The sequence below is a fragment of the Lonchura striata genome, chromosome 5, assembly GCF_050655825.1.
Source record: "Lonchura striata isolate lonStrDom1 chromosome 5, ASM5065582v1, whole genome shotgun sequence".
Taxonomy (NCBI): Eukaryota; Metazoa; Chordata; class Aves; order Passeriformes; family Estrildidae; genus Lonchura; species Lonchura striata.
Genome location: NC_140707.1, coordinates 35,353,789 through 35,376,219, shown reverse-complemented (window position 1 = coordinate 35,376,219; position 22,431 = coordinate 35,353,789). Strand labels below are relative to the sequence as shown.

General features: G+C 40.2%; 1 protein-coding gene across 7 annotated transcripts in view; it reads right to left on the bottom strand.

Annotated features, from left to right (window-relative positions):
• The window catches only part of AMBRA1 (autophagy and beclin 1 regulator 1), a 123,951-nt gene that overhangs the window by 37,037 nt on the left and 64,483 nt on the right, over positions 1 to 22,431 (bottom strand). For all 7 annotated transcript variants that reach the window (XM_021533387.4, XM_021533385.4, XM_021533386.4 and 4 more), the window contains 3 exons: positions 11,093 to 11,203; positions 2,793 to 2,981; positions 2,202 to 2,356 (listed from right to left, as the gene is read on the bottom strand). In XM_021533387.4, coding sequence (XP_021389062.1) covers positions 2,202 to 2,356; positions 2,793 to 2,981; positions 11,093 to 11,203 — 455 coding nt within the window. The remainder of the gene's footprint in view (positions 1 to 2,201; positions 2,357 to 2,792; positions 2,982 to 11,092; positions 11,204 to 22,431) is intronic.

Here is a 22,431-nt window from a genome sequence, read left to right as displayed (position 1 = left end):
AAAGCAACCTTTAGAATAAATGCAATCCATCTGGAGAAAAAAAAAATCCAAAATTACAGCAGATGAGAATGACAGAAGTGCAGTGATGTGGAGCAAGTCTGAGAACCAAGAGCAGGAAAAAATGGTACAAAATTTGCAGTGCACCAAAACAGCAACCCCCCCCCGAAACCTAACCCACCCCTCAATGGTTTCTGACTGCATAAATAAAGGCTGTTATCCAAAAGGAAAAAAAAACTACCCCCTGTGGGCTTCTGGTAAAACTGTGCTTATCACATTATGTAGATTTGAACACATCCAAGAATGAGGGAAAAAAAAAGAAAAAAAGAAAAAGAAAATAAGGTCTTTTTGGAGAGAGTTCAAAAGAAATAAAAATTAAAGTTGGAAGATTAAATTACAAGAGAAGATTAAAGAATACAAAGCATTACTTCACTAAATGGTGACTAAGAGCAGGGGTACAGGCATTTGAAGACATGGAGATAAAAAAATATAAATGAAACATTTAGACAGTGAGCTTGCTGATTTAGCTGGCTACACAAAAATGTCTCCAAAAGACAAGGGCTAGAGCCATAGCAACTGGAGTTTAGAGCAAATGTAAATGAGAGATGAGAGGAAGACATGTGATTCTTGCTAATAGGACTTCTCTGTCTTAACTTATGATATGGTAAAAAGACTGTGGGAAGGGCTACTCCAGTTTCTGGCAGAAAAAAATATGCATTTCACTAGGATCTTAAAATAGATTAAAAAGAAACTAGGTACTAGGGCAAACTAGAATTTTAAAGCCATCTTCCAGGATGGTGAATCCATGTACTTTGTGATCTTATATCCATGCAGCTTTCAGCAGCTGTACCTGTAAGCCAAATTGTACTTTTTTTCTTAAATACATTTTAATTTCTGTCTCTTACTTTGAGAGGCTTGTACCAGAATGGTGGCTCAGAACCACATCTGAAAAAGTGCTGACTGGTGCACCAATGAATACCTTCATCATATATCTTCCCTTGCATTATGACAAGGAGCAGATGATGACAATAAACAAGAGTTTCACATCAGCTGATAAAGTGACTCTCTTTCAATCATGAACTGTGTGAAAAGTAACTACAGAATCCAAAGGTGAATCAAGGAATTTCTCCCAGGGTCAAGTCTGTCTCCAGTATCAGGTCAGTAGACAAATGCCTCACTGCCACCCTTGTGCTCTGGGAAAACAGCGTATTGCCAAAAGTAACAATAATCAGAGAGACCTTTAAGAAAAAAATAAAAATATTTTAGAAAAGAAAACAACAGGAAAAAAAGATTTCTCATGGAATGAGTTCCACTACGGTAAAGTTATCCCTCAAATTGAAAATTGTAAAGATTTATTTCTCATCTTCTAAAACAAGTCACCTGAATACATTGTCTAGAACTTGAATCCAACCCAAATTTCAGCTTTAGAACTTACTCGTTTCTGACTCCATAACTCTCTTTGTGTATTATAAATTGGACATGGCATTTACTACCTAGAACTGTCACTAAACAGCTGTTGTGCTTAACTCATTAAGAAAGCAAGACACACATGTTCTCAACTCTGCCCAGTTAGTGAAAAGATGAAGGTTTTCCTTCATGTACTAAATGAGTAAGAGTGGATCATGGTTTAGCTGCCACACAAAGGAGAACATGAAGGAAATTCCATTGTCAAATTATCCTTACATATACATTAAGAACTAACTTAGAAATAGCCAGCAAAGTCTGTTTGGGAAAAGCATAGTCAACCTCAGTTTGCAGTACGATAAAAAGCTTGGCACCTATGCTTCCTGAAACTGCTGGTGGCTGCTGTCCTAGAGGTTAGTTACTTTTAGGAATGATAGAAAATAATCCTGAAGCCTCAGCTGAGATGCTGCCTCAGCAAAGTCAACTGTAGTATCACAAGCAAGATGCGTATCACTGAAAAGGTACAAAAGACCTACTAGGTACTCTGAATGATGTCTAGCCCTAGGAACGTATTACACTACATGGAATGTATTTATTCATCATCATATTTGAAACAAGATAAAAGTTTCACAGTTCCGGTGTATTTATATTCTCCTGCCATGTCTGCATACCTCTGCCGTGAATTCCTTCATGTGTTTATTCAGTGGGTCTGGAGGATGCTATCTCTTTGTTGTCAGAACCCAGAAACTAACTACTAGGCTGGAGCCAAACACACACAAGCAGAATATACATATACTCACCCTCATAGATGTTTCTCCACCATGGGGCTGTTGCAGCCTGAAAACTTGAGCAACCATGTGTTCTGTAGTGGGGTGCAACAGGATACGTCGGGAAGCCAGTCCCACCATAACATACCTGCCCATTGGAGACAGGCTCACAGAAATGGCATTAGGTCCTATGAAGAGAAGAGGAGTTACTTCTATCATGGGTCGAAATCCTGTTCCATGTTTCATCCTCACAGCTTTTAAATTCACATAATGTATACCATATTAATCTCATTCTTATAAGGGGTAGAGAATAAGGAGACCTGCACAAGTTACAAATTTTATAAGACATTTCCTTGTTGCAGATGTTCTGTCACTAAGACAATTAAGTCTTTCAAGAAATTAAAAACTATGCTTTAGCAGCTCCACCACACCAGCACCATACTTGTCCAGACCATATCACAAGTCTCTCCCCAGCAGTGCTGTCTCTATGGCTGGCTGGATGGCTAATTCCATGTTTCCTGTTGCTACAATTACTAATGCTCAAGCTATTGCACTTCTTACTGATGGCTGAAATCCTGAGGTTCTCACACCCTCACCCACTTTGACTTCTTGCTGTATGCTTACCAAATCGCTTTGTGTAAAGCATTTCGCCCAAGTTGTGGGGTGCCAGAGAATATACAGCCAGTATTCCTTCATCAGGGAAGCCTCTCTGACTGCTGGGAATGAAGGCTGCCAGCAGCTGCCCATCAGCAGAGATATCACAGCTAGCATCATTGTAAATCTTGCAGTTTTGAACAAGCACATTCACAGAGGCTGCAAAGAAAGAAATTAATAGTGATTATAGTACTAAGGTTGAACAGAATACAGTAAGACTTAAACTTAATGTTGGACAATGGACAGTACACGCAAAAGGCACTCAAGACATTTAGCTTCCTCCAAAAGTTTATGAAATGTTAATACCCTGATTAATGCATAACTTGCTCCAAAACGGAGATAAGACACTGCAACGAGCCCAGGAAATTAAATTTACTCACCTCCTGAAGCCTTCAGCCAAGAAATAATAGCAATTGCACTTTATCAAACCCCTCCCTTTGTTAAGCATAACAGCATCCTTTGCAAAGGACAGCACAGTTTAAACAAGTCTCAAATCATGACACTGACAAACTCCAGTAGCATTCTCATTAGAAACAGTATGCCTTAATTCATTTCCCCTTCTCTAGTGGAGCACCTAGTTCCCGCTCTTCTCATCTCCAATAAACAGGAGATGAGTGAAAAACTCCTCCCTGCAGATAAAGACATTCATTTCTGACAGCTGATTTCTACACTCATCTTGGATAAAGTCAGTGAGAAAGGGCAGAGACTTCTCCAACCAGTCCTCCATTTAATTATTCCAATATTTGAGACACTCATGCATATCAGTGAAGTAACTGTACAGCAGACTAGTGAATAGCAGTCCACAAAACAATAATTTTATTTTAATCCCTGCTAGTAAGTAGCTGGGTGACCTCATCCAAGTGTTTTCTTCTTCATATCTTGCACATGAAGACTATAAACTCTAGTACAATGAGGTTCCAAGGCCTCTAAGCACCATCTACATCAACAGTTCAGCAGCAGCTTGTTGAGATATGGCTGGAGTGATGTCCACTCTACCAGCCTAACCTAAATGTGCTTCAGTTTTTCAGGCACTTTGAAGCTGAACATGCATACACTGTTTTTCAGATAGGGAAATTTCAGGTTCTAGTATTTTCAAACTCAAGAGTATAGAGATATTTAAAAATAATATAAATGAGGCCCATGTTTACAATATAGAAAGTTTGCACGCTAGAAGATGGAACACCCAGTCTCACATGTTTGAAGCTACAGCACTATGTAGAACACTGCCAATTCTACAGTCCAGAAATGATCTTCAAATCATTTCTGAAAAAAACCACCAAAACCATGCCTAGCCCAGAAGAGGCCTTAATATGTTCAGCTACAATTGCAAGCAAGTTTATGAAGGCACTTCTTAGTCTAGATTCCTTTTTAGTTTAACATGTAACAGTAGCAAGAATGCTTTGTGCATATTTCTGAAAGCCCAAACTTGTGAATAAAATTAAGGCTGGTACTCATTACTTCAACAAATCCTACACTTTGTTTCCAACATCTGTGTAGAAGAAAGTTTATTAGGGAACTGATATGAGTTGTCTAGGTAATTTTTTAACCAGAACAGTTTCCCAACCCAGCACGCCCTATGGCTGCATAGATGTTTGCAGCAGCACAAGGAGTATTCATGAGGGGGACGCAGACAGGACTGCCCTTCATACAGCATTGCTGATTTAAAGCATTCACTGAACTTCATCTTTAATTCTTCTGGTCTCAAGGACCTTTCTCCTGGGAACTGCTTTCCTCTGTGACTGAGTATCAACTTCTATCTACTGTTCCATTTAGGAAACTCTGACAAAAAAGATGAAGATAAAAAGTGGACTATGTAATTACATTCTGTACTAAACCACCTACACCTGTACCCTAAATCTATTCCACCAATTTTTCAGTCTTGAAGCTGCTAAACCAGTAATTTTCAGCCTAGTATAAACAGAAAGGTGCTGAACAGAAAAAGGTAAATAATTGTAGTCACTATCAATGCTGCAACACCAGTACATGACATATACATGGCCCTTAAAGAACAGATGGTTCAAAGGATTACAAAATTCCTAAGTGGTTAGTCTGAAGCTAGTTGAACAGAAAGACAAGAGAATTAAGATTAAAGACTATACTGCTTAATTTTAAAAAAGGGATAGAATTAAAATGCACTCTTTAAAAAAAAAACTAGGCTTTGTTTAAATATTCATTATGCCACCACAAGAGAAAATGAGCATCAACACAAGAACTGCAGTATGTGCTGTGAACCATGGATAAAGGATACATGACTACTGGTTGTACCATTGTAATCCCAGTCAAACTGGGAGGATTCCTGCTGAGTGACTCATTCTAAAACCAGCCCTATTTATACTCCACAAGATTTTACTTAAAAGAGAGCCAAGCAAAAGACAATAAACAGAGCAAATAAACATAGCACACATGCAGAGCACTTGCTAAACATACAGCTATGAAATATCCCCACCACCAACCCTGCAAAAAAAACTTTGATTATTGGGGGAAAAAAAACATAGTCCAGTCCATTTTTTGGGGGTCTAAGAACAATTCTTATTTCTATTCTGCAAGATACAAAAGTTTGTTCTGCACCTCTGTGGTCTGGTTGCATTTTCCATGAGATAGCCAAGGCTTCTCAATATTCTTAAAAACTGTAATTTGATGCTCAATATTAGAAGTCACAAGATCATAGAGTTTCTTCATCAGAGCACAGGTATGGGTGTCATTTAATCATAGGATAGTTTGAGTTAGAAGGGACCTTTAAGATCACATAGTTTCAACCCTCCTGCCATGGGCAGGGACACCTTTGATGAGATCAAGCTGCTCAGGGTCCCATCACACGTCGCCTTGAACACTTCCAGGGATGGGACATCCACTGTTTTTCTGGGCAACTTGTTTCAGTATCTCACCACCCTCCAAGCAAAGAATTTTCTCCTAATATCCAACCTAAATCTTCCTTGTTTTAGCTAAAATCATACTTCCTTGTCCTATCATTATCTGTCCAAACAAAAAGTCTCTCTCCACTTTTTTCCTAAGATCCATTAAGGTACCAAAAGGCTGCCTGAAGCCTTCTCTTCTCCAGGTTAAACAAAACCAGCTCTCTCAGCCTCTCTTCATAGTAGAGGTTCTGCAGCCCATCTTCATGGCCTTCCTGTGGATGTGCTCTAGCATGTCCAGGGACAGATCCTAAATACGACCTATTTAGCCCAGGGACCATTCTGTACTAATGAACTCCTGGTTTTCAAAGAGCTAAAGGAAGTTTTAGAGAGGAAAGATACTGATTTCTCTGTAAGAACTGAAAAATCACAGTCTATAATGCCTAAGAATTTGGGCAGCAGCCTAAAATCAGAAGGTTAAGCATAATTCTTCAGAAAGTATCATAAAGAACCTGTATTTCCTGGTACAAAGAAACAACCACTGGTTATTCAATCCATGTTCTTCTCAGCTTTTGAAGTTTGTTTTTGTTTTGTGATCTAATGCAGACTTGGACTTTCCTAAGATAAAATCCCACATTTTTATTTTTGCATAGCAAGAAATGTTCATATTCTGTACCATTTACAGATCTGTGGATATTGCCATGTTTTGTAGATATCTTCACAGTTCCATGACTATTCTTTTCATTTCCACGTCTCTAATTCTCTTCCTCATCTAGGATTTACTGTATGTCTTTTTAAAACAATATTGGGTTTGGATCACCAGTCACCCAGAGTTGATCATATAGCACATGTCCATTCATTTTCTATCTACAAGATTTCCCCCCCCACCCCCGACCTGCTCCTTTTCCAGCACGGTGCAGACATTTCTGGTGAGCAGCCCACAATCAAGACCAACATGAATAGGTATCATCCTGTTCTTAAAGTTTGTTGCATATATCCAATATCTCTTAGCAAAACACAATACATCAGCCCTCCTGCCAAAAGAGCTGTCTTTCCACCTTGATGTGTGCTGGGAACATAAAGCATTACAGATGCATGTTGTGCTTAGTAGGAAAGAGTGCTATTTATTTCAGTCTTTCATTACCTGATTCACACTGCTATTATCGTTCTCTGCTTTGCCCTCATTAATGAAGGATGAGGACTCAGGTAGCACCTACATCTGGAACCAAGAGAGCCTGCTGTGCCAGCAGAAGTCCAAATGCGACACGTGGAAATCTCGTCATTGTTTCATTTTAAAAACAGCATTTACAAGGTTCTCAAGAGATGAGAAAGATACCCATGTGTTTGACAAAGCCAGAGGCTATTTGATTTCTTTGAACCTGCAGCCTGGTCTATGAAGATGAAGCCAATAAGGAAGATTTTAGGGGGAAAACTATTGCTATTTTTGGAAAACTTCTGCAAGAAGACTGCCCTTTCATCTCCTGTTTTCTTTTGTTGTTAATGCAACCACAGAACTGACAAAACAGATCAAAAGAAACATCTGAGAACAAATTAATCAAGCTGTTGTGCCAACTTGGACATTAATTATGCCTGAAGCTGGGGAAGGCCTGGAATGCCAGCAGCAGTAGCACTGTTTGCCAAAGGAAAACTGTACTGGACACACCATCCGCTCCTAGCCACCCTTAGAGATGGCACTCGCTTAACAGTTGCTCCTATTTAAAAATTTGTTTCATATTTATTTTTTCTTCTACTAAGTTACCCTACACTCCACTGTGGATCAATAACTATTGATCAAATCACCTTGCTCAAGATGCTCAAGACCCAAGCAGTGTTAACACAGGATTAACTCCAGGTTCCTAAACGAGACCAGTTCAACATTAGAAATTGGCAAGAAACTGAAATTATAAGCAGTGAGTAGCATGAGAGGACTAGACTAAAATATATAAACAAGAGAGAAAGCCTTCAAATATTTTATTATGAAAAGCCTATATTCTACACTGTTTTCAATACTTAGTTGCAGGAATTTTAAGGATATGCAACCCTCACTAGAAAATATTAAAGAAATACAGAAATAGCAGTGTCTCTGCTGTCAAATAAATTCTCCGCCCCAATGCTGACATGACTGACAATTTCAATATAAGACCGGGTCATGTTTATTTCAGAGCTATTAAAAGCAAAACTGGTAAAAGGAGAAAAGAAATCCAAAGCTATCTTTTTCCATTTTGCAATTAACAGAGAAAGACAGGGCTGAGACTAAAATTCTACAAGTCCCTGCACAGCCATTTTCCCAGGACCACCAGGACCCGCTTTTGTGTGCTCTTGCTGGACTGAGCCTCAGGGAGCTTGCTGCTGCAGAGCCACATCCTGAGCCCAAGGCTTCCAAGGGTGCTGGGGCCCAGACACTGAGATCACAGGACTGCACTAATCACGCTGCTGTCACTTACTCAGATACATCCGCTTCAGTGGAAAACATCCTACTTCCAAGCTCTCTTTTCTTTGTTTAATTGTTACAGGAAGAAGAGCTGCTCAGAGATGGAGGCTGGCTACAGAGTCATTGCTTTGATGGAGAGAGGAGCTGGCAGGCAGTCCCAAACTTCAGCTGCATAATTTCATCTGCCTGAGCTCCAAACCAGTTGTGGTTTAAGCCAGTCCCAGGAGGTACAATAAGACCCCTCTGTATAAGCAGATTATCTCACAGGACCACCTCTGATTTACAGGAAACAATGGGAGGAAAAAGAGGTACTGAGGTCACATACCTTACTGGGAAAATAGTTTATTTCCAATATGATGAACAATCACAAAAACCTCATCCAATCCACTGCTCCACTGTAACTCATTTGAGAACTGAGAATCATGAACGTTCTGAGTTGGAAGGGACCCACCAGGTTCATCAAGCCCAACTCTGAAGTGAATGGCCCATATGGGGATTGAACCCACAACACTGACGTTCTTAACACCATGCTCTCCTATCTCTAAGTTGTGCACCTTGGCAAACTTGCAGCTTGCAGTTGTTCTGTGCCTAGGCAAGCTTGGCAAATACCTGGTTTAGTATAAACACAGCTGCTACATCTTCATACATCCCTACTACACCCTGGCAGAAGGAGATAGGGTTAAAAGACTAGAAATGCCAGGATTGTGCTCGGCATATAAAAGAAGAGCAAAAATGAACATTTCCAAATGGCCATAAGACAAAATATACAAGCCAAAACAATGAAGCACAGCATGGGGAGTCAGAAGGGCTGGGGATGGACTTGTAGCTGGAATGGGGCCCACGAGAAGGACACAATGACAACAGAAACCATACCCAGTTTCCAGATAACTGGAAGCATTTTCAGAATAAAAGCATCCTTGTAGGTGAAAGGGAGATTTGAAACACTGATGTATTAAGCAGCAGATGGTTCCTAATTTCTATGGAATTTTAGAAATTATAAACAAACATCTTATGCTGTTTTGGTTTTTTTATTTTTGTTTGTTTCTTTTTAATTAACAGCCTTCTCCTCAGCAGCCAGATGAGGCAAAAAAATAAGCTAGGAGCAGCTGAAGCACTCTTCAACCACTCTACACCTCACAGAGAAGTCCCAAAGAATTTAAGTTGCTTCCTCCTCTGACTTCATCTTTATTCTCTTCCAGAGTCTGGCAGGACCTCCAAAGATATTGCCACCATGTGGCAAAACTTAGCCTTGAGCACCAACCCTTACAAGAAACTGGGAGGCAATATGGTCCAGATGGGTGATCCAAACTGTTTAAAGGGATCTTCCACACCACAGAACATCACACCCAGTGTATGAATTGGGGGAGTCTGCCAGAAGGGGCCAATCGCTGTTTGGGAATGGGGTGGGCACTGGTCAGTGGGTAGTGAGTTGTGCATCACTTGTGTTTCTTGGGTTTTATTTCCCTCCCCAATTCTCCTCTCTCTCCTCTCACCCCTCTTCACTCCCTCTTTTCATTACTACTATTGCTATTGTTATTATTAACTTTATTTAAATTAAACTGTTTTCATTTCAACCCTCCAGTTCTACCTTTTTCTGCTTGTCCTCCCTACCCTTAGAGGGCAGGAAGGAAGTGAGGAAGTGGCTGCAAGGAGCTAAACCATGACAGCCAGACTGGATGAAGCTTTGAACAACCTGATCTATTGAAAGATATTTCTGTTCACAGAAGGGGAGGTGAATGAGATAATGTTTAAAACTCCATTCCAGACAAAACTATTCTTTGAGTCTGTGATTTTGATTCTCTGCATCTCTCCTACTGCAGTCTCTGGTCTCTCCTACATTCTCCTTTTGTGGGTTCTTTAAGCAGCAGGACAGTGCCCCAGAGACATCTATTGTCAGATATGCAATTTCTGGAAACGCAGAACACACAGATCTGGGACTGTGAGAGCTCTTCTCAATTCATTTTAGTGACTACCTGTGAAAGCAGAAGTCTTTCTGAAAACAGAATCCCTGTTCTCCCTAGAAAAGTCAATCCCCTAAAGTAGAACCCAATCTGCTTTTGCTGCGACATCAAGCAGTGAGTTGTGCATATGCACAGAGATGGCCTAACCTAAAAATCACTTGCACAAAGAAACATTCATTAATATCTACCTCCTATCTTCATCCCAGGCTGCCACAAACATTTCAGCAGCTGTGTAACAAGCTATATCAGGATCACATTTTGGGTTAAAAATAGCCTTTCTAGTCAAGTTAGTTTTAGCCCTGAAAATGCCATTCTTTGATCAGCAGACCAGAAGTATCAAACATGCTTGTGCCTGCATAAGGAAACCTTTTCCAATGTGAGAGCTAGCTTATGACATGGAACACATATGAAACTGTGGTCTCATTTTTACAAAATGAATGAGAAAATAAATTAAATCAGCAATATTGCTCAGATTCCCAATTCAAAAATAGCTTTTGCCTGAGAAACAGGACTAATCACTGCTTTTGCAAATGACTGGAAGGTACATCTACTTCCCTGGGTTTGTAACACTATAGTAAGCAACAAACTAGGGTCCGGATTCCCAAAATGTATCGCAGCACTTTAACACACACTAATGTCAGTAACTTAGAGAAATGACATACAGTGCATTAGCAGGTTCTAATTTAAAGGTGTAAAGACAATATTTCTCTAGAAACTTCCTAGTAAGAGAATGAAGACACTGAATATGGAATTCTAAGAGAATGGTACGTGCCCATGAAAAAGCACACAAAAAACAAGCCCTATTTACACATGGATTTGCTGATTGCAAGAATACACAAGGTAGGTAGAGTGGAAAGCTACAAGCTTTTAGTCAACTTCCTCAAAAGACTAAACATTTTACAGTCCCCAATGCAACATGACAAACAAGACCTGCAACGTACAGCTGTCTTTGAAAGATCCTAGAGCTTATCCTAGCTCTGGTTAGCATACACTTAAAATAAGGCACTGGTGTCTTTTCCAACTTACCATTGCTGATTTCAGGCAGATCAAACTTAGTGAAGTCCCACCACTGGAGCCGGTAGGTGGTGTTGGCAATGTTGCTGGCCACAGCTGACTGTCCATCCCCAATCACAGCACCTAAAGAAAAGGAGGAAATAATTAGCAATTTAACCTCTACAAGCAAATGTAACTTCTACAGAAAAAAAGCTGTGAAGGCAAAACCATAGAAAACCTTTCAAAAACCAATACTCAAAACTCCATATTCTTAAAGAAACCTTATTTACAGCAATGGCAGCATGCCCTCAATAAGCCACAGAATACAGGAAATTAACAGGAAAGCATCTCCCTGCAACACATTTATGAAAGAAAATAAAGTTGATAAGAGATAAGACTTACCCAGGAACACAAGGCAGAAGTCCTAATCAATTCATTTGGTGCAAATGCATTCTAGTTATCAACAGTGATGAAGCTGTATTTTCACAGACCCAAAATTGTCTAGTACAGCTATGAAGACACATCAGACTACAAACTGAGGAAAAGCATTGCCCTGGGAAATTACACACATTTGTGGACATAATCACTGCTCCTACTGTAAACTTCACTCAGAAGATACCGATTGCTTATAGTATTTGTCACATATTAAGGGTTGTAACAAAATACTGGCCTGGAAAACCTAGGAGCTGGCCATTGCTGCTTTGTGTGGCCCAGCCTACAGCAGGCAAGGGCTGTTCTGACTCCAGGCAAATACCATGACCCTTGCTAACTGCCCAAGGGTTTGGGCAACAGCCTAAAAACAGAGGGGTAAGCATAATTATTAAAAAACTATCATAAAGAACCTATATTTCCTGACGCAAAGGAACAACCACTGGTTACTCAAGTCAGCACATATTTGAGAAAGCTGCATTAAATGGGATTCCCAGGGAGACAAACAAAGACAAGAGACAGTTCATCCATAGTAGTACTACAGTCAAAAATGTCATGCTATTTGCAGTCTCTAAGGCCTTCATGGACAGGAAGCCCATGTACTACACACACATCCTAGCAACCAGAGAAATTCAGTGTAATAGAATTTGGTAAAGGAGAGCAAAGCAAGATCACTTCCAAGCACAAATGACTAAAAGGAAAGCCTCCAGTGTCTAAGCAGTCTGGATTTCAGCATCTCTGCACTGTCTCCATGGGAAGTACACAGCAAAGTCAGTGCCTTCACTCTCCTGGAAGGGTTGGCTCAGGACTTTGCTGCCACAGCAACAGTAATAGAAGAGACTTTGACAACTCTGTCAGACACCTGTGCAGAGTTAAGAGCTTGCCAACTGCTAGTAAATTAAACTGGTGTGTAGGAAGATGGAGAGAGTAGGGTGGCTGGATAGTTACTTTTCTTATCAAATCCCAAATGACCACTCAGGCATGGGAGGGAGGGAGGGAGGGAGGAAGAAAGGAAGAAACCCAAAATGCCTGAACACACAAACACACCAACAGCTTTTTGCTTTCTCAGCAAAGCAAAGAACAACATAAGCAGGACAAAGTAAATAAGCAAATTCCAAACTGGTGCTGATAAATAAATACACCAAGAAAGCTGCTTGATACTGATTTTTGCTTCTAGGGAAAGCTCAGAAATCTATCAAGGAAAAAGACTTCTGACCAGATAGATTTACACTGTGCACTCAACTCTATCAGGCCTCCAGCAATCAGCCAAACTCCATTGTACATCTGCTCCATCTCTGTACCTGCCTCTGTCAGATGCACATGGATCACTTGGAGAGCAGAATTAAAAACACTTACATTGCTGTAACATATGCCCACGGCCTTGTTCTCTATAGCCCTCAAAACAAAGGGCTCCTCTAAAGAGAAGATATGCACTGGAGAAAACAGATTCAATGAATTAATGAAATTACACTTGGCAAACAGAAGTAGGACAATTAAATTTTACGTTGCTTCATCTTTAAAAGTCTTCTCACTGCAAGCCTGGGTTTGGTACACAAAGGCAGCTCTTCTGCTGTCTTGCCTTCAGCCCTCAGGAAGGGAAGAGAAAAACACGTGCTCTACAAAAGCAGAGGGACTTCCTGCAGGGAACCAGTAGCTCACATCACATCAGCAACGTAGCAGCTGCCTTACAGGACTGAGTCAGGCAAGGAAAACACTGTGAAGACAGGCAACAGAAGTTCTACTGAGGGTAAATAATTCCAGAATACTGATCTTATCACAGATGATAGTTACAAAGTTACATCAACTGTTTTGCAATAAGAACAACCTTCATAGGTGTAACAAGTAATACAAAAAATGGAGAAAAATATCCTTAGGAGAACAATCATGCTCTCCTTCTAAGTAAAAGAAGCTTAGCAAAATCACTAACTGCTTCACAAACAGTAAGTTCATCTGGCTCATACAACTGCTGCATCTACTGCTAGAAGTACCATAAAAACAGCTGGCAAGCAGATTTGGTTTTTTTTTCTGCAAAATTTCTCATCTTTGCATCTCTTTCCCTTAAGGTGAAGAGGATGCAAGGTTTAAATGAACACAATAACTAGCCTTCAAGTTATGGTGTTCATTTGAACCTTGCATCCTCTTCACCTCCATATGCAGAGAAATTAACAACAGAAAAATGCAGTACTGCCCCATCCACAGGACAGCCCCACACAAATTTCAGAGCCAGCACAAGCTATCGAGTAATGCTAATGCTTCAGGCAACAGACACCTTTATCAAAAAGAATAGGAGACAGGCAACACAGTTCTTAGTGTGAAAGGTACGTTCAGAAAAATTTGGTCCATTTCTCGAAGGTTTCAAACCAGTGTAACTAACACTAATCAGAAATCCATGATCTACATATTTTATTAAGTAATTATCTCTACTTACACTAATTATGTAATTGAGGAGTGCAATTATTAAATCTTAACTATATACATAAAACAAAGTGGAATAACATTTGTATCACAAGTCCTGCCAGATGCCTCCCACATGCACGCATGCACAGTCCTACAGTAAAGATGATTAAAAGCATGTAGACATTTCAGACAATGAATTAAGGAAGGAAAATACCCCCAGCACAGAAATATGGTATCCTAACCTGTGTTGTCCTCTTTGGCTTATGGGAAACATTTCAGACCTCAGCTGAAGACTCAGGAAAGTTAAAATCCTCACTACAGAGCTTTTTTTTTTCCACCATGCAGCATGAGAACTCATTCTCAGCTGGCTTTGCCCAGTCAGGATTTCAGTCTGGATGAGAGGAGAAGGTGCTGTGGCTTGTCAAATTGTACTATATGTAACTGAGAGGCAAACAACACACTTTAGCTTCCTAAATTTGGGCAGCAACAGATAAGCTCTTACAAGCAGCTGTTCTCACCAAGCACCTGACAGTCCTGATTCCCGGGTCTTCCACTGTTTGATGGGATCACAAGTGACTGCAGTGGGTACCCAAGGGTCTCGGGATTGTCATCCTCACAAACAGAACGACCTTTTTCTGCAGAAATGATGTAGATTTCAAAATGCTGAAATCCAAAGCAAAGGCCAATTGAAATGCAGTGAATGTAGGTTTGATTGGCAGCTTTCCTGCGTCTGTCTATCACTGCGTAATAAACACTGGATGATGGCAGAAATGGAGATAAATGCTTTCAGCAGCCCCCCTTTTTCCCTCCACCACCCTGAACTCCATCCACCCCCACTCAGCACATGACAAAAGAGTTTAAAGAGTAGGGAGGGGGGAAGAAAGTCTTAACAAAGACTTAAATTTAAAAATCCTCAAATCTTTTCTTATAGGCCACCTACATGTGACAGATATTTATCCATCAGTCTCAACCTTCTCAGAGGATCCAACGTATCTTGGCATATGGAGAAATGAACCTTTGCCAGTCAAATATTGCTCATTTATGAATCAAGCCATGCAAGCCAATGTCTGAGTTCAGACTGAAAGGGAAAAAAGGGGTGCAAAACCAGTTCCCTTGGCATTCCAGCACTGCCTCAGTGAAAAGCAGGCTAACTTCAGATTACTACTATCAATCTTTCAGAAGAAAAACTAATACTCTAGAGCTACATGGGGTACATATTTTGGGAACATGAAACATCTACATAGTTTTGGAATTTCTTTTCCACGTATTTAACAGAAACCAGAGTTCAAATTCTTTTCTAGGCTAGATTCTTTACCCTTTGTTTGTTAGTGTCTGGCAGGTCCCCTCGTAATAAGAGAAAATTTTATTATGATGCTTACAGATAAGCTTGAGGAAGCTGGAGAAACCCCTTAGCTAATTTGTGACTCAGTTTGAGGAAGTGATTAGTCCCTGGTATAAAATTCCCCCTAGATTAGTACTTGCATCTCAAAGCATGAGTGCCTTTGAAAAGTAGTTACCTCTTTATGAGACCATTTGGAACTGTAGCTGATACTGGATGAATCTATACTTGTAGAAAGGATCTGTCAGAATCTATGGGTTTTACATTTACTTATTCTAGATTTACTACAATCCAGGCTCCAGGAAGTCCAAAACAGAACAAATCTATTTGACAAACCAAAGATAGGACTCTCTGCTGCAAGAATACACCAGATTTTCTCAACCAGTTCTGAAACAATTTGAATTCAGGCAAAATGGTTACTAAAGACTAGTGGAGATGCAACAGGTTTTTATACATTTCCAACCCTCAAGTACTTTATGGGACAGCCTAGTTTGGAGAATGACCTTTGAAGACAGTAAATATATTAAATTCTGAATGTGAATTTGACAAGTCTCAGCAAATCTCTGTTCTGGGCTACCTCGAAGGCACAGCCTTTGAAGTGGATGAGCTAACTATCTCAAACTGGGTTAATGCTGTAGAAACAGTATGCAGAGCAACCTGGTATTTTCAACCATTTCTTTTGCTTGTTCTTCAATGTACAAGCAAGCTGTAAATAGGAAATGGGCAAAATGATTTTCATGAATGGATGCACAATATGCTACTAAGAGTAGTTCAGCATACACTAAGCATTGAAAGAATCTTAGATTCAACATTAATTGAGAAAGCCTCTAAGAGGTCTGTGCTCTCTGAAGGCTGAACCTTCAAAAGGCTATTAATTTGTCTTTATTCCAGATGTATAAAGTAAGAAGAAACGTCATTTCCCATTCATGTTCATTCCTACTGCAAAAATTCCTTTTAAAAGGGGCAATGCTTAGCATGCTGAGTTCTACACACCTATCAGCTACGGGAATTGGAGCAGGGCTCAGCTGTAGTTTAGTGAAGATGACCATCCTAATAGGAGCCAGTCAAGTGCCCAAGGGGTCCACTTACATCGAGAACAATGCAAATATCATATAGGAAAGGGAATTTTTGAGCCACAAGTTTTAGACTTCAAAAGGAAATAAGTAAATTTACAACAAGCACAAACAATAAAAAAACAGATGCCTGCCCAAAAGCCTCCACCTCCAAAAGAGTCATGATGGCTCCATGAAGTCTTACCTTCCTATATTTTATTTCTTTGTCTGATCATCTAACAATTAATAGAGAAATGTGACTAGTAAGCATTTGTCTTTGATGGTAGAGTCCAGTTTTCCCTCAGGGAAACAAGAAGACATTAAGATCCTTTTCAAATGCATCCCCTCTTATCTATATTGCTTGCATCTCATCAAACAAGCTGGCAATTCTCCTTGAGAGAATTCACACTATGTTGCTGTTCACTATAGAGATTCCCCTGCTCATGTCACCCTGCTACACGTGAAAGTTGGAAAATCTGATATACAACAGCATGGACAGTTTCCTGAAAGAGCGAAAGTCAAGCCAATAATATTTGCACAGAATAGAGGATGAGGAAAATTCTGTACTCTATGAAAAATAAGTTATTACAGACTTTGCATATACATATTGGAACAAGCAAATGTCTCTGTTTAGGAAGGTCTCGTCCTACTCACGGTGACCTATAAAGAACAAGCAGTTTCATTTCCTTGCTGTAGCTACTTCAAACATCTCAGCTTCTGGTGGCAACAAATCATGGGCTTAAGTCTCCCAGCTGACAAGAACTTTCTCCAACCATTCACTATCAGGTATGCACTGCTGAACAGAAAAGAACCCCAAGCAAACTGTGAGGAATACACAGAATTCCTTCTTTCCACCTCCCACATCTCTACCAATCAGCACCTCAAGTACAGCACTGCCACAATAAAAGACTGACAGTATTTAAACAGTATCAGCACACTATCTTTTATCTGCAAGATTCATAATCTCTTATGCCATAAGAGAAAAAAAAAAAAAAAGAAAAAAAAAACCCAAACCATAACAAAACAGAGAGAAATACCATCTGAATCATGGGCAGGCCAGAGTATTACTTACACATCACCTTAGTGCTAGAAAGGAGAAGGGATGAATGAGACAACTGAGATCTTGATTTTGGCAAGAAACAAAGTAACTGAAAAGAAAGTAACAGTTGTGTGTTGTTAGTGATATCTAATTATTTAGCTTATGCACAGTTTGCAAGTTCATTCTTGCAGGGTAGTAAGTACAATTCATCAGAGAACCAAAAATCCTACTCGCAAAAGCAGCAGAGTTCCAAGACTTAGTGATGCTCTTACATCTGTACAACTCAAATGAAGCTGTTAAATGCTACTTTCTTCTTTGTAAGAAAATTCTTACGAACAAGGACTGTTTAGGTTCAGCTATTTGTGTTCTCATTAGTCATTTAAGATGCTTTTTACCTGCAGTGGATGGGAAGTTCCCTGAGAAGGCTCCACTACACTATGTAACAGTGGGCATGCGTACACATTTACTGGAACAAAACACCAGTTGTTTAGGGACCATCACTAAACTCCTGGAATTCTGATGCTGGATATAGTACTAGAATGGCATGTAAAGAGATGCAAGTGCTCCATGAAGCCCTCAAGTAAAAATAAATGTCATGGGTCTAGACAAGTCAAAAGAAATCTTTCTGCAAATTGAGATGCTGCAGCACTGAAAGAGTTTAGCAGGAAAAGGTTATGGATATAAAAGAAACACCTGTTACCCTTGGCTGAAACAATTTGCAAGCTGTTTGAGAAGTGGGTGGTCAAACAAACGCTCTTTTTTTTCGTTTAGGCCCCTTGCTGGGAAGGGTAGTCAGAGCCTAGTCTTCCTATCAGCAAACTGCTGGAGCTGCTAAACTTGTTTTGAGATCCCTTCTTTATTTCCATGCGATAGCGGCATGTGTTAAAAGCATGCCTCACGCTACCATATGATTCAGGCAGTAAAACATGTTTCCTTCAGTACAGCCTTTTAGGGAAAAGATTCAAGCACTAAAAATACATTCCAATCCGCATTTCATTTAACTAATGTTTTGGTTTGACCTTTTCTGCATACTTGCAGCCTTTTATACGATTTGTCTGTATGCATTTAAGAACCCATAAGATAAAACAATGAGTAAATGGTTGAAGAAAGAGATTTACACTTTTTTCATAATTTCTATTACAAAATTCTCTGACACTTAAGAAATAAGCTGTAGAACCATCAAACTGCTGCCCAGGAATGGGAGTCTGAATCTACTAACTGGAAAATACTGGGGAAATAAAGACAATCTTTATCTTGTCAGTGTGAGGAGAAACAATAATTTCAGTTACAGGCATTTCTGCATCTGGAGGTCCACATCAATCTACTAAAAAGCAGTAAGATAATACATTTGAAATCTGCTCCAAAGCAACTGATTCTGCAAAGGAAAAAGGGTTTTGCAAATTAATGGCGGGCAGGGTGGGGAGAGTAGTGAATGAGTCCATGATACGCTGATAGATGAAAAGGCAGAAGAGAGCTGAACTCTGCAGTCTCTACAGGAATGTGTATTCACTTCCTTCACCTCTGAACCCACTCATGCAGGCATGTTCACACCCCTGCTTCCTTGCAAATTTCCAGAAATAGGTGACTCTCCAAATCAAAATGCTGTATCTCTCCCGCCAGAATTCAATGAAATCCCTGGTAATGTGAACTAGGAAGATCTCAATAGCTAATGTGTGGTCTGTGTTTGGGGTTCCTCCCTCTGCTTACTGTGCAACTCATGATGCCTCTGCTTGCTCCCATCACTAAGTCCCTTGCACCATTACCAAGCCTGTCATTAAATGCTTTTGGAAGTCTGCTTTTTAACCTTCACATCTGTGTTTATTCTCTGCACAAAACCAGAGTGGAATCTGTGCCTGGCAGGCATTTCCTTTTGTAAAACTCCTTCTTCTTTCCTTTTCTGACTTTTCAGAGCATGAAATGTGCCTGCTAATCCTAATTGCCGCAGATGGAGAGTCTCACAGAGACCAGACAAAGGGGGCATCCTTCCACCAAGCAGCTGTAAGCAGGCACCAGACTCTCAAGTTTCCAGAGCTCCCAATCTCACTTTGTCACATTTCTGAAGAACACAAGGACAAACTTCCACAAGCAGCTATACCAGGAATAGGGACTTGCCTTCCCGACCTACCCTCCCCCTGCCAGGGTGGGCAATTCTCAAATACTGCTGCTGTATGACAAAGAAAAAAGCTAAATGTCTGGCTTTTAAGGGTTATCTGCCTGTCTATACATCAACATCAGCTCTCTTACCAAAGAAAAACTTTGTAAGGTCCCACTGGCACACCCACACAGTTGCCCTTTCCATTAGCTGTGTCTCAGCCACTAACAGAGGCACCTAGAAACTGAATCAGTATGGTATTAAGACATTTATGCTGCCAACAGCCATTGAAGAAGTTACCTTTCTAGCTTAGCAGTGTCTGGATTCAGAGGAATATTTCCAGTGTAGCAACAAAAAAAAAATGCTTCAGAGCATTGCTCCCACCTAACCAGAATATCCTTACCACCCCAGGCTAATGCTTGGGGTCCTCCACAATTGCCACATCACACTGTCTATGAGGTCTACTGCAGTTCACTCATCTAACATAGATGTTAACATGTATCAGACTAATCCAGTGTTGCCAAAACTCCTGTAAGTAGTTTCAGATAATTCAAAGGTCTTGCAATTTCTTGTTATTGAGACTGTAAGCCAAGAGTGTTGCTACCTCTAGCCCATATTTCACTTAGGTTATACTTTTATCATCAATTCCAGAGTTCGTTAGTGTGGCCACATTTTTAGTTCACACTAAGTAATTCCCCTTCCTAAGAGGCTCAAATTATGTTGTAAAAGCATTCCCATCTAACCAATATAGTTACACCAACAGACAGATGTAGAATAGACACAAAAATAACAAGTCAAACTGCTTTCCACAGAAAAGCCTTTTCCATTGTGAGTGTGCACATTTTAACTACATGAAATCCTATTAATCCAAACAAATCAGCAAGCCAAATTCCTGCTACCGCCTCTGCAGTTCTTACTGCACGAATGTGTGCTTAGTACAACTTGAAATGTGCATGTCTTATACCAAAACAGCCATCTGCAGTGGAGAGAAAACCTCAGCAGTATCTTTGTAGAGCACCTGCATGCCTTATCAACCACCACACTGGAAAAATAAAAACTTTCACTAATCCGAGAAGAAGTATGTTCCCTGGAAGGGTTTAATTCTGCAGGTTTAACTGTGTATCAGTACAACAAGAAGCTTCAACACTGGAGCCACTTTTCATTGTGGGAATAGCAGTACATAGTATTAATAAAAGTGCCAAGCACAAAAATGTATTCAAAGGCTTGTACTTGCTAGTGAATGGAGGACTTGCAGAAGTTATTACTATCCTTAAACATATTTCAGGACTACTGTATTACAGAACTCATAATGAGAATGTGTCAGTTTAGTGACACAGACTGAGTCTGCACAATACAGAGCACTAGCTAAACATGCTCAGTGGTGGATTTTCACAGGAATAATATCCTGTGAGCAGGACAAGTCACAAGGTATCAGCAATCTAAAGAGCAAATAGAAGAGATGGCAGGACAGGAACTGGAAAGTAAGCAGACAGGCTTGCTGTCAGCTGGGTAAAGCAGTGAACAGACACACAGCCAGAAGAAAGCAGAAAACGAGCAAGCTGAGAAAACAAATCTTAACAGTATGAAGGCAGTTTGAATTTAAAGCTTGGTGAGATGGAAAGGAGGAAGCCCAGGCTGGAAGAATGTCATGGAGAGACCACATTACTCCAACTGAAACAAAACAAAGTAAAAGAAACCTACAGCAAATAAAAGTACTTCACTATCACAATGTCCTGAACACTTTCTCATGGAAGAAGTTTTGAGGGTGGCTTGCCACGTTGTAGACAACAGCAATGGAAACAAGACTCATTCCTTATTGCCACTAGCTTTAATGCACAAAGCAGGTTATTACACCCCAGCAAATGCGCAGGGATATCTGTTTGAAGCCAGTGCAGAGGCTCAGGTTCAAGGAGTGACCCAGATCCCAGAGTATGCAGAGCAGGACTGACACAGCATGTTAGTCCACAACTTGACAGACCACATGTAACAATGTGGAAGTTACCATGCAACATCTGGAACAGTGACACAGAGTCAGGGCCCCAAAAGTCAGGACTCCACCAGGAAGTTTGGCCAAACTCATAACCTTGCAGTGACTTCTGAAAAATCAGTGCCACAGCTCAGCTCATCACAGACAGGTCCAATCCACTGCAATTACAAAACTGACTCCAAGATTAAAAGAGACTACCACTGTATTGCATAGTTTTTAAGAAGTGTTAAAAGGCAAACTCAAAGCCACATCTAGAAAAACAAGTACTTAGATACTCAGCATGCAGGTCTTGCACTGCACAATTAATGGATACTTAGATGGTTTTATTTCTTTTTTAGGGCAGACTTGACCTTAATCCACCTTGAATTAGCTCATAATGCTTCCAGAGGGTCCCAAGTAAACTTCCCCAAGAAGCTGCTGTACAAAATAACCACCACAGCTATTCCATACAGCATTTACAAGCAAAAGTGGAGGAAAATTTCGTATTATGAAAATAGGGCAATGACAATTTACTGGTATACAGTAAAATTTTCAGTTATACACAATCAAGATTTGGAGTAAGCCATTTGGAGGGTAGGGGGTCACAAACTAAAAAGGAACTGTGGTGAAATGTTCCAGGATCTCACCCTCACAGCAGCAGTCAGAGGTCCAGCCCCTACCAGATGAAAGAACCAGCAGAGGCACATTCTAGAAGATTATGAACACTCCAAGCCAGCCTCTCAGCCCTAGGATTCAGTGTAAAATTACAGTTCCAAATGACAATTTTATTAGGCCTCACAAATCATAAAACAGCAGAAGTTAAGTAGTGGCTCACTAAAATCACAGGAGTGATCAGGGAGAATGACATCCATTCACAGCTAGTTTCTTTGCAAGCAGGAAGTTATGACAGGGCTTTGCCTACAGCTTTCACTGTTTCTTGTGACAACAGACATGCAAGTATCTATGATTAAGGGTTCTTCTATGGAACCTCATCAGCCAAGCTGGGCCAGGAAAATATAGAAACACACTCCCCTTGTATAATCTACATACCTTCCACA